Genomic DNA, 13,924 nt, shown 5'->3' with positions numbered 1-13,924 from the left:
AACGCAAAAAATGCATTGTTGATCAAACATAATACTGGATAGTCGATCCAGTCCACAATCCCGGTCTGGACCTTTTCATACAGTTTGCCAGAGTTTATTAGGAAATAAGTATCTGATTTACAATCGCGAGAAAATAAATTGGTCTGAATTGTCAAAATGCGGCAATATAAAAGATAAAGATATCAAAAATAAACTGAAAGGAGCTAAAACTTATTCATTTTCATGAAGTGTTTGTTAAGTATGAATAAAGGACCGATTCTTAAGATTTTGCTAAACAGCTATGTACACAGTGTACGCATAAAATTTACGTGTTTACAATCAATGCAGGGGAAACCTCTTTGATCCTAAAAATTAGAAGAAAAAAACTTAAATAAGAGAAAAAAAATTGACATGCATTTTGTATAGGTTATGATACTATCCGAACTATATGTGTTGAGTTGAATAGTTTATTTGAATACTGAAAGTAAAACGATTACTCAAACCAACACGACTGCATTTCGATTGCTTGAAGTTCATGCAATGCCTGGTTCAAGATCATAATTAAACATAGGTTAGGACGTGTTGTGATGAAACTCGGGAATTTTATGGAAGAATTTTGTTTACGATGTAGAAACTTTTGAGACATATATTTCACAAATAACAATTAAGTTTTTGTGTTGAGTGAAATGTTTTTTTCAGAAGCAGATGGAGTTCAATATTTTTTGTAAATATACAGTACATTGTAGGTAATAGGAGAAATATTGAATCATAATTGTTTTTTTCTTCTTTTCTGTCCATGGCTGAGTAATTTACAATTCTGTAATAGTTTTTTTTTAAGTAATCCCAGCTCCCCTTAATATAAAAATGGTCGGTGCCTTACAATGTACATGTATCACGTATTGTGTCATGCATGGATCACCTACTTAACCCAGATAATCCAGTCTTGATATTACGTTCCCTACGATAACTCCATTTACATCAAGAGTACAAGAGAATCGGATACGGAAAAGAACTGATTTTTTTCGGGTTAGTTACTACTCTCCAAACGTGTGTGGCCTAAAGGTCCATGTATCAAGACCCCTCTTATACATTATCAACATTTGCACCGTAAGTATGTGCTAAATGTGAAACATTCCAGACCACTCCAATTGTTGGTCTAAACTGTGTGAGAAAAAAGCTTCAAGTGCCTCCAGTAACTTAGACAGAATAGATTAATCTTCGGCACAAAAGACAAATATAAACTCAAGAGGTATTTGCTTTGTCGTGTAGCAAATCTTATAGAACGATATTATAGAGAAATTGTTTGCATAAGAATTTTGGCACTGTTTACTTTTTAACAGAGAAGAGAACTGTTGATTTATTTTTCAATTCATTATTCTTCCTTAGCACTCTCGCTGGAAACTATGTGTTTTCCTGTGAGAATACTTGGTATTGTCGTGTTCGTAAATTTGCAGATTAAGGTATGAACTATGTAAATGGTGATCTTTTCAAAGCTGAAACACTTTGTACTTTTTATTTGGCACTCTCTTATCTGTATTGTGCAACGTCTATGTCATTTCCTGCATCTGCCACATGGGATAGTTCTAAAACGGAAAATTGGCTAAAAAAACGAAACAAAGATATTGTAGAGTTTTGGGAGAGTTGTACTATTACGACGTATTGGCGAACAGACGGACGGACAGAGTGGTATATATCAAAGCAACCCACCAAGTGAGCTTATTGGATGATTTCCATACATGCATATCTACACCTTTATAGTATGAATAATACATTCAATAGTCATGAACTCAATAAATTAATTATCACATTTAATAATTTCGTGAGTAAAATGTACATTATATATAAGTAAAAGTGGAGCACTTATCTATGCACGGCTTACGGTAAACCGAATATATATACAAAGGACAAGACCTCCTATCCTGTACGAAGATTCTAGTACTTCTCATCTCACTGCTATAAAAATACCATAACCACTTATGTTTAAGAGGACTTTTGACAGGTCTATAAATTTTCCTTATTTTATCAATCGAAGGTAGACAGGGAGTTTCGTATAAATTCGTTAATTAGTGCCATTGACCTTCTGAAGCGTGGTACGCGAGTGTTGACAATTTGTTGCTAATGTTTACAGGAGTAGTAAAGGGTTCTCGACGGTGAATCAAGTATTTGACTACTGTGTGATTACGAACAATTAAAGTTGTAAAATTAACTTATCAAAACATGATTATTAATGCTATTGACATTAAGTGTAAATTCTGAATTCCTTCAATCGTTTTCTTTACTCAGTTTTTTTTAAACACAATATTTATAAACTTAACAATGATATATATACAGTATTCAACGGCCGTAACTACCAGTCCACAAAAAAATCAGACACCACCAATGGTAATGTAGATGAACCCACCAAAGAAATGATGCTTTTTCAGTCTTCATATGCTATCATATTTTATATTTTAATATAACGATAGTTATTGTCTACAATTCCTTTGGAGTTCCATGTTTTTTGAACACGAATTTCTCCCGCCCTCGATCTGTCGTTTAGGTGTTTCCGGACCGTGTTTTGATCCTGAATTTCCCGGCCTTTTTTTTTTTAACTTACGTACATTTTGTGTTTATACTCCGGAGCTTTTTTAAATAATTTTACAGGATTTTTGGAAAACAAATATTGGCTTTCGTTCCGGGTAAATAATATCCACGTGAGCCTAATTAGACAGTTTGTTCTGTTGTATATTTAGAGTTAAAATTTACTCTTCCTTCATGAGATTTCTCTGATGTGCCATTTTTAAAAAGGCTCCAGATCATTCAAAATTAGTAAAAAAAAGCTCACATTTGGTGGAAGTATTAACTGACAACGTGTCATCAGAAGCAGGCTGTGGAGACTGATTCATGGGTACCATGGAAAAGCAGGGGGCCTCAAAGAGCAGAAAAATCCATTTTTTTTTTGACAATATTTTCACAGAAAATTGGCTCTAAATACTTTATACAAATCAGTATCAAAAGGTAGAGTCAGATCCCTGCTAAACCCATATATCATAGCTACATGTACTGAACGAATGTTTAGACTATTTAGCAGAGCTGTAAGGCCTCCAGACTATGCTGTAAGATCCCCTGTGGGAACCCCGGAAGACGTATTTTTGTTTGCTTGTTTGTTTGTTTTTTTTTTTGCCTCAATCGTGCCAAGTAATTGTTTGTTTGATTGTTTGTTTGTTTGTCTTTTTTGTTTGCCTTAAGCCACAAATAAGCCATAAATTGCAGCGAAATCCATGGCTAAAACCCTCCACAAGCCATTTAAGGGGGTCAAAAGAATGGGAACCAAAAGGCGCCATTATGAAGGAAAGTGTTAAGAGCTAAAAATACTCGGTATAGATAAAATAAAATACAGGGTTTGATTTTTCAAAAAAATACACATAGATGTCTCATTAGAGGACATTAGGACCATATCTATAATTGTTACGAGAAAAGTCGGTTGTTTGTTTCCCTTTGTCCAAGTTTTTGCCCCCTTTCAACTACATATGTACTGGTAGTTAGATGTAATCTAATTTAAAAAAAAAGGGATTTTTCTGTTCGATTTCCCATGAGTAATATTTTTTTCCGTTTTTTTGTTATTTTGGTATGTTATTATTTTGGTATTTTCAACGCCGTTTTATTAAAAAAATTTCTCATTATTTTTTTCCTTAGTATTGCTATATCTACTTCAGAGGTAAAATTAAATATAACACTAAACGTGATCTTGGCCTGTCATGATTGTATATGTATGCTGATAAATGAATGAAAGCTAGGTACTGATAAGTGGTGTGACAAGAAACTGCCGAGCGCTTAATATGATTTGGTGAGGGGGGGGGGTAATTGTTATGGAATTTTTCTTTAACCTAATTGGACTAACCTCTTATTTTGGATCATGACTTAATCAGTAGATTTTCATGGGGGCAAAAACTCCAAGTAAAAGGAACTTATTTCTTTCCAACATTCACGCCATCTTCCTAAACATAACCAATTTCCTTAAAAATTTGTTAGACACTGAACATATTGGAAATTTCACGTGTACGTGCATTTGTAAAATCAAATAAATTGTATCGATTTACCTACTGATAACCTATACAACAGTAATTTTTCACAAATAATAAGTTTTTAAGGACATGTAAGCCGGCGCTTTGTGTCAAACACATAGTTACATGTACCAGAGTAAGTTATTTTATTACTTCTCATTCCAACCTGCCACTGAAATATTCCCATGTAAATATACATGTATTAATTATATGGGATTCATACTACCATATACAGGTACGGAAAAATTTATATAATTGTTTGTAATAAATCGATCAAACATCGTTTAATATTTTGAGAGAAAGAATGCAGAGAATGCGATCTCCGACATTATAAACATGGAATATTTTGTATTGCTTTGGTTGTTAAATACTAGACACTCATAATAACTATTTTTCTTATTGTTAGATTACAATTCAGACAGTTTCACCGATTGAATTATTGTGGTTCTCAGGAGAATGCTTGCAGTAAACCATGAAAACCATGTACAGTTCTGTTCCGTTTCCATAACCAAGGCACAGAGAAAGGTTAATACCGTTCGCAACACAAAAAGTCCAAACAGCTCCTTTTGAATTTTCAAGGATTTGAATTAGAGACTGGTGGTGACAAGTTATAAGATATTTCAAAGTGACCCAAAAGCTTTATCAACCAACAAAACGGGCACATATGCCTTTCTCTACTGTCATATCAGTTATTTTGTATGGGTAGTGGTTGCATTTATAAATTACGGGGAAAATCGAAATGATAAAACTGATTCATTGTCGGCTAACAAACTACATAATCAGTTTGACATCTTTAATTTGTAGTTTGGTAGAAAATCGAAATGATAACCGAAAAACAAATTAATGCCGGCTCCGTTCACGACCAAACATATATTGTCGATCTGTTCACGATCATTTCTCTCGCTGAACAGTGTGACAGATTTTACATGTAGTATCAGGAGTTACTGCGTATACATGCATTTCGAAAAATATCAAAAGTACATGACATTGTATGCTTTTCAAAAGCACCAACTTTTAAGTACATAAGTTGCCAACGGTAAGATAGATAAAATAGTATAAATATTTTTTGGCATTAAATTCTTACCCCCTGACTTCCTAAATTTACCAGGTGGTAGAGAGTTATTCGTGCATATTTATTACTACGCTGCGAGGAAGTTTCTAAACAAATTTTGCAGAAACGAATGCATTTTCTTACGCGAAGGTGTTCCAAACAGATAAAAGTTAATTAAGATTCAAGATTTATTATAGATTTCATAAAATTTATGATAAGGTTTGATTGATAGTTAAGATAAATATAATGTAAACAACAAACTTGCATGATCACGTGATTAGGGAAAGGTAAACTGCAATTTATGCGATGTGACAGAGGTCTACAACTCCACCGGTTCAAACTTTATTGCTATCGAAAGCACACAATTCGGAAAAAATAACACATTCATCAAGAAAATGGGATGCATGGCATTTTCGCCAATCCTAACCCGTTGGCACTTGTCTTTTGCACTACAAGGAAATAGTAAATGCGTCTTAGTATAGGCTGATATATCCGATTAATAATGAGATTTATGTTCGAGCGCGACAAATGTTATTAAATTGGGACAACATCGAGAAATTGCTGCCTTCTTCGTACATGTAATGCAAGCAATATGTTCCTTTAGTACAATGTAGATCAAAAATCATAGTAGCCTTGGTATTACCATTTGTTATACATGTTCGGACTTGTTCATTATTCCTTTTGACTACTGTCCAGATTCAATCAGTTCTGTAATTTATTGTCCATGTGTACATTTATATCATTCGAAAATGCAAAGACAAACACTTTGTCCGAGTAGAGTGACCTTTGCATGGGTGTACCCAGAATTAAAATTTACAAAAAATACAGCGAAACATATCAAAGCCAACCCCTTAATAGAAATTGCGCTTTAAAATTTTGTTCGGTATAGACAGATCTTCGATTAACCAAAACTTCATTGTTAAAATGTTTTTTTAAAAAAGCCAGGTTTAGACGGGTATTCAGACTATCAAAAGTGGACAGGTTTCAGTGTAGTTGGCTGGGGTTAAGACTCAAATCTTGACAAATTCAGAGACACTAGAAATTTTAATCAAAATCACGCATGATTACCATGCACATAAAAAAAAATATAAATAAATATTATAAATGAATAAATAAAGACAATTATGTAAATAGGTAAATGACTAAAAATGAAAATTATTGCTTCGTTGTACAATGTATATATACATTTAGTAAACACTAAATGGTGAATTCTGCCAAATTGTAACAGTTGTATGTTTGCTGTAGGTGATACTCCAATCATTGACATCTGTGCGTGCCTAAACTTTGCTAATAAGCAACTGGTTTTGTAATTCTTATTTTGCTAATGTATATTTCGATTACAAACTTGTCTACATGTTCATGTAATAGTCATCTGAGTTAATAGGCATATAATGATATATGTGGTTAACTTAGAAATGTAAACTTATTCGATATGACAACTTATCAACCACACTGTAATAGAAAGTAGGGTTCGGTTACATACGAAGACTTCACTCTACCCTTAATTGACATTATAATGTAACAACCATTCATAGAGGGACAGGCAATTGTTTACTCACCTCTACCCCCCCCCCAAAAAAAAACAAAAAAACTATGAACACAATTTTTCTATAGAATAGGGGTTTTAAACCCGCAAGCACCGTCTGGAGGCATGTGTAACAGGAGAGGAAAAGCTGGGATTAAATCAGCATAGCCGTTGTACATGTATCTATGAATGCACGTGTTTCCCCTTTTATAATACAAATCCATGCAACCGTTGAATTGTCTCAGAAAATATAAAACATTTAACATTTTTACCATTTTAATCTGTTATATTTTATTTGTAAAGTGGTAAATTCTCAGATTTATTTTAGATTTGCTTTCTTGGTCCTCTTTTTGGAAGAGGCTCGGATTCTAAGGGGACCGACCAAAAATTTTCTTGCCTCGCTTTGTGTTTGTTTGTGTTGCCTGTAATTTTATTTATGCATCGCTTAACCCGAACTTCTGAATCCCCCCACTTTTTGAGAAAATTTGACTGAATACATGCAAGTTGTCTATGAAATGGCATTTTCACCCCATCCTTAACTATGGACAACAAATACAAATAAGTTTTGATAAATAAAGAAATGACTATTATTTATCTTTTACATATAATTCATCAATATCACACTAATACTAGCTAAAATCAAGCTATACAGCTTTATCGTTTCTATTGTGAATTCGAACTTTTCAGTATCCTCCTTTCTATACTCCCTTTAAGACCCCCTTTTCGCAATCACCTTTGTCTGACCCTTTTATTTAGAAAACTAATGACTTCGTGCAACAATTGATCTAAATAAACAAATGCAGCCAGTAAGACATGTAAAAGCTAAAACACCCTTTTTTCATGATTCGCCCACAAAAAAACTCTGAAAATTGCCTATTTAAAGTTATGTACAATGTATCTTATTATACCCGTTCTTGAAGACACATATTTGTGGGTGGGTGTTCAAATGTCTCAAATTATAATGTTTAACCCGAAATAACAAACTTTCACTTTTCTCAAGTTAAAGTTTAAATACAAACAATCGTTATATTTGCTCACGTAACTAAACGTAAGCTATAAAGATACGGGATATAAAACTTTACAAACAAATTTATCAGCATTATTGTCAAATACTATGTATTGACGAAAATTTAAAATGAAATTAATGAAAAAGAAATTGAAAGTTAACTTACCGCATACAGTTAATTCACAAAAATGCAAAATTGTCACTAGTATTAAAATTATATCCGTTTTTGCACTCATAGTTAGAAGTCCCACATCTATATAAATTTTAAATTAAGTTTCCGTCATTCCTGATATTCGGTTTTCACAATATATTTAAATTTCGCTATATTTCTAATCATTTCTATATAATCCTGTTTTTTTCCCTTTTCCAGAAAAAAGGTGAGAAAATATATTCTAATTCAAAATTGCTAATACGAATTCCACATCTCTTATAATTGATGGGACGCGCCAGTGCACTGAACATTTTTATCGCAATGTTCACATTTTATTAAATGTCCCAATACACAATTCACAGGTATCAATTTCAGAGGGGAGGGATCGCCGTTAGATTTGTTTATTTGTCTGTATTGGGAGTAATCTGCGGTGAAATAATACACCAAAGTCAAGCACCTAAATACCGTGTTAGTATGTTAGACAAAGAGTAAGCGAGAAATTGACAATGCTCAGAAATACACGTTGTACAAATTGTCCCTAAAATCTTGTATTTCAGTACTTCTATTACTTTGTTCGGTGGGTGAGTTCTCCACATTATCTAGACGAAGAGCACGAAGTGACCATTATTTGTCAGACCGGAAGTGGCTGTGATATACACGTATATATATTAAACTATTTGATCTGTAATACCTTATCGAATTATCTGTATTGTTACTGAAACATATATTCATAGTTAAAGATATATGGTTAAACACGACCTGGTCATCCCGATTGGATTATGCGTACAAGAATAAAGGACAGACAATGCAGGTATTTGTCTGTCATCCCGGTATTCCGGTCGATAACTACATCCCGGAGTGGTACCGGTGTGGGGAAAGACTATGAATTAATATGCGCTACCTTGAGTTAGGACTTTAAAATATTCGCACCAGACATACATTTTGTTAATTAGTCAATCTCCTGCAAAAGGGAAAAAAATGGAGTATACTACTCTCCTATAATCAGTAAAAAACTCCACCTCTGTATGCAAACTAGTACAATACAATTTAATGGAAACAGCTTGAAGTTCGCAGATTTGTAATGAGCAATGCCCATGCCTCACGGATTTCCCCGTACATCCTGCATAGTACAGTCAGGTTTGCAAGACCGAATTAACTCTGTGTTCAGCATTAGATTTAGAATAGAATGTGGTACTGTGAAAACTGTCTAAACCAATCCCCGAAGAATCCGAAGACTTGTCTAAACTAGACACCTTTATATCAGTCTCACTTTATTTTGAATTTGGCAAACCAAACACCTTTATAAATCGAACTAGTTTCACAGTATAAGGGGGACGGTTTAGACAGGTTTTACTGTATCTATTGTTGAGTAACATGTAATTATAGTAGTGTAATTTTTGTGTGTGAAGTACTGAAACATGAAGTGTAATTTTAAAGTTAGAATTTATTAATTCAAACATTTTTTGGTAACGACTATATAAAAGTAAAATAATAATATAATAGTATACATGTACATGTATGTATGGGCGGAGGAACCGAACGAAGAGAATAAGGAAGGTACTTTTGAACATTTTAACTTACCACTGTTTTATAAAGTACATTTTTAGGCTTCCGAAATAACCAGGACTTAAATCACGTGGATATGATAATGTTGAACCCCTTGAGTACTTGAGTACTCCACACGGACAAAATTTCAATATAAACAAATTATTGCATTTCCTGTAAAATGGTAATATCAAAACAGTACCGAAAATTAACATGTATTTATAAATGTATATACATGTACATGTGCCTGTACACTGAAAATTAATAGGTTTTATAACCAGAAATGTATGTAAAATACATGTACATGTATAATGTTAAAAACCATATGTCCTTAACTGGACCAATACAGAAATAGAGGCCCAATATGGCGAAACAGGTTTAATATGGGTATTCTACTTCCGGTTGTCAACAAAATAGTATAGTTATTGTTACATGTAACCCGAATAATATCAGTCGTTATAATCCGCCGATCTCCGTTTGCTCCTTTAAGTCCTTGAGAGGTGTTTGACCGATAGAGAGGGCGCTGAATTATTCGAGTTAGGTTATTGTAGGTTTATGTTGTAATCTAGAAATAGTGACATAACTAAGACTTCATTTGTAATTTAAATTTTCAAGTTGGTGTTTCAAAGATTCAATATTATGAGTTTGGCGAAAAAATTAGATTTATTCGTTTTTATAATAGTTTATGTGAAAGATCTTGGATATTGAATAAATGATCCTACAAAACACAAAACTCATGCAGAGAAATCTTTACATTCAACATATATACATGTATTCCTCATTTTACGCAACGGGTTGATAAAGTTATCATGTATAGAAAAGGTTTATTTATATGAATAAACAAAACAATCTATAACCATATAAATAAAATATACAAGAGTAATCAAGGGAACCAAGGTTATAGCGGTAATCAAAAGAATGTAATCCAGGGACAAAGACCAGACATGGAAAACAGACATACACAACAAAGAACATAAAGTAACTAAAATCATACATACAAAGTAACAAAAGTAAATGAGCAACTCGGACTCCACTAAAAACGGGGAGCATGGACCAGGTGCACCGGTAGGGTAAGCGTCCTCTGCTTTTCTAGAAACACCCGCCGAGTTGCTCATAAAAAAGTCAAGTCCGGGGTAGACAAACGAGGGAAGGAAAACTATGACCCGTTGAATAAATCAGTTTTCATGGTGCTGATGGATACACCATAACGATCCACAAATAGTACATACAGTTCTTTTTCTTCATGTGAGTTCAGGGGTTAATTTTTATTCAACAATATTTTAATTTGCTTAATATTTCACGTATGTAGATTTGAATTTGACAGGATGACTTCATACGACACGGCGGTACAAGTCCATATGCCTAGTGTTCGGACTTTATTAAAAACTATGACCTCCAATAAATTTGACAATCACATTCTTTTGAGTGAATTCACGCCCATTATACATTTTTGTACTGTGAATTCTCAAAACGCATTCACGTCTCAGTGTTTAAAGCAGAAAGATGCAATAATTGAGCATGAATCCATGGCTACAAATTGAATGTATTTGACTTGTGAATCAATTTGGAACACATATTTTAGGAAAACAATCTTTGATCTTCTCGACAAAAATATACGCAGTTTTAAATATTTGATGCCTCCGTCGTACTCAGTACTAAACCACCCCTCCTATGCAAATTAGTGAAGTTATTGTAGGGATTGGAAATAAGAAGATCATCAAAAACAATTATGTAAATGAAAAAAAAATATGTCTGTTTGGTTTACACACACACACACACACACACACACACACACACACACATATATATTATTGTACATGAATATAACATTAGAATAGCAGAGGACGCTTACACCACAGGTGCACCTGTTCCATACAGATAAGGCCGAGTTGCTCATTTACTTTTGATGCTTTGTACGTATTATTTTGCTTATTTGATCCTTTCCTGTGTTTTCCATGCCTGTACTTTGTCCCTGTATTACATTTTTTTTTAAATCCGCTGGAATCTTGGTTCCTTTGATTACCCTTTTAGCGTATAGTGATACGTAATCAGGAAGCAGTTGTCAATGTGATTATAAGACAGTTGGAGAAACAGTTTAGTGTACATGTAAAAATGCCAAAATGTAATCAGTACTCAAAAACACACTTGATACAAAATAGTACTGAGATAGTGTGGTGTTGTTTTCAATTTTAAAAAATCTTAAAATCTCCCTTTGTTTACCTCTCCTTACCGGTTTTTCTAAGTCGTACCCCCTTTTATAAATTTAGATTCGACCCTACTGTGTATTGTTAAAAAATGTTGGACCCTGTGCATCTTTAGTTCTAAGATATTTTAGACTGTACAAGAAAAACTAAGAGGGTTGAACTTTTAAAAGTGTATTTCGTGAAATATGTGTCATTGCCACATTGTACGAACAAGAACACAGCGTGGCCATGCTCTGTCTTTTATATCAGACAGTTACATGTAATACAAAGTCTTGTCCAATAAAACTGGGTTAACCTGAAAATTTTACAACCCTGATAGTCGTAGGATTTCTATAATACATAGTTAATTATTTTTTTTTAATCATATTAAGCTGTGCCAAATTTTAAGTCGGTCAAAATTTGTTAACTTTGTTTATGACGTTGTTCACTTTATAATGAAACAGTAGAACCTTGATCATGTAATTTTCCTCTTTCCGTATATGAAACTAAATCAAGTTTACTATAAAAAGTGTTTTATTTTTACAATTCAACCCATCTAAAGGGAGCAACCACTGCAGAGCGGGGTGCACTATATTATCCTGCCCCGACAGACATAAAGCACGCCTATTCAATTGCGCCATTTTGTTGTGCATTAAATTGAACACACAGGATAATACATTAGGATAAAATTAATGGGTTTTTACACAAAAATCGTATCAATTTACGGCTAATATAACATATCTATTACAGATTTAAAGTTTAAAAAAGCAACATGTCAAAATCTCTATACGTGATGTTTCCCGCCTTAAATTGACCAATTACTATGCTACAAAGGATTAAACTTGGAAATTGACAAGGGAAATTAAAATTAGGCACATATTAACGTACGGTGACGGTGTCACAACAAAGGTTTGAATTTGATATAAAGACTGTATAAAGCGGATTGGACTGAGAACATATCAAGTTATTAGATTTGGTCTCTTGTGTCTTTTTCACGTAAAACATGCATGCTTAAGCGCTTTTGACTTTTGGTTACAGAACAATAATTAAGGTAATTCTGTTATTAATACTTTCATGTAAGTTCAACTGTTAAAACTTTCCTGGACCAAATACTGACGGATAAAAGACCACTTATGACAGTAGATGATTGTAATTGATTTTTTTTAATGTAAGGCTAATGTTAATGAAGGGGTATTTAGACACGTGTTTTATATGCCCCTCAATGGAATAAAAATAATAAAAAAGTGTTTTGTTATGTATGCCAAATTATGGACTCACACGGTTTTTATGTTTTTGGTAAAGGAAAGTACGGAATCCTATTTAAAGAAAATCAGCGAAATATCTGAGCTATGTTTATACAATATGTATGTAGGTACTTGTAAATGCATGAATATGATTCAAACACAGTCATTCTTGACTCTAACAGTGACGTCAGACCCAATGACACTACATTCGACGTTCTCAGTACCTATGACAAATCGGAAGTATTCCACAATCGCATCCACACACTGACCAAATGACCACATCCAGGTTCTCTTACCACTGAGTCTTATCAAACCCTACATATTTCTGCTATGAAATGTGAAGCATCGTATTTGTAAACATGTTCATATACTGCATGTATTTAAATCTGCAAACATTTCCGATGAAATGGATAACACTGAAAGCTACACTGAATGATACATTTTTATGTTATGTCAGGAATATATATTTTTCCATGTGTCGTAAATTGGTCCCCACTCTCCGTACATACATTTTTGACTTCTTTGAAATAGGAAAAGGATTGCCTTTGAGCCTTGTAAACTGGACTTTTTTGGGTAATTTGTTAGTCCTTACCATTAACATATCATTTACTCATTTGTTTCTACATTTGAACAATTTGTGTTAATTTATTCTTTGCATATTCGTTTTACAGAACAAAATGTAGCTCCTTAACCTTAACAGTTCTTCAGACAGGTGATCGATGGACAAATGATTTTTCTTTTTTTTTTCCTGGATCACTCATTTAATTCATTATAATTGTGTAAGAGGGCCTTTATTGCCGTCTTCACGTGCATGCGTTTCCCTATCCCTTTTCTTCTAAAACATTTAAATCTTTGATGTTGATATGACTTCGAAAAACGTATCAGGTTTTGTACAATAAATCTTACGCATATCCTGGACTCCAGGTATCTCACTTGATTGTTTTTTACGAAGCTAATAATACTACATAGGTGGAGCCACTACCTTTGTTTAAAGATTGACTTGTTTATATCAATTACCATTCAGGGCTTTATGTACTTTATATTTAACCAAGAAATACCATGGTAGTTATTTAATATCAATTAGAATCTACTAGTAATTCCAATGTGGATTATCTTTCTTAGATTAGATGATAACCTCCAGGAGTAAACCCTTCGATTCGGATTATTTCAAATGACAATAATCGCAGGTCTACATTG

General features: G+C 33.4%; 1 protein-coding gene across 3 annotated transcripts in view; it reads right to left on the bottom strand.

The window, feature by feature from the left end:
- LOC148599502 (von Willebrand factor D and EGF domain-containing protein-like) overlaps positions 1 to 8,358 on the bottom strand; it is a 62,871-nt gene extending 54,513 nt beyond the window's left edge. For all 3 annotated transcript variants that reach the window (XM_088557426.1, XM_088557425.1, XM_088557423.1), the window contains exon 1: positions 7,771 to 8,358. Coding sequence is in view for 1 of the 3 variants with exons in the window: in XM_088557423.1 (XP_088413549.1) it covers positions 7,771 to 7,840 (70 nt within the window). In the remaining 2 variants the exon portion in view is untranslated. The remainder of the gene's footprint in view (positions 1 to 7,770) is intronic.
- Positions 8,359 to 13,924: the final 5,566 nt, after the last annotated feature.

This window comes from Perna viridis, chromosome 13 (assembly GCF_037379345.1).
Source record: "Perna viridis isolate PV_CMFRI_1.1 ecotype Kerala chromosome 13, ASM3737934v1, whole genome shotgun sequence".
NCBI lineage: Eukaryota > Metazoa > Mollusca > Bivalvia > Mytilida > Mytilidae > Perna > Perna viridis.
This window is presented reverse-complemented; position numbering and strand designations above follow the sequence as displayed.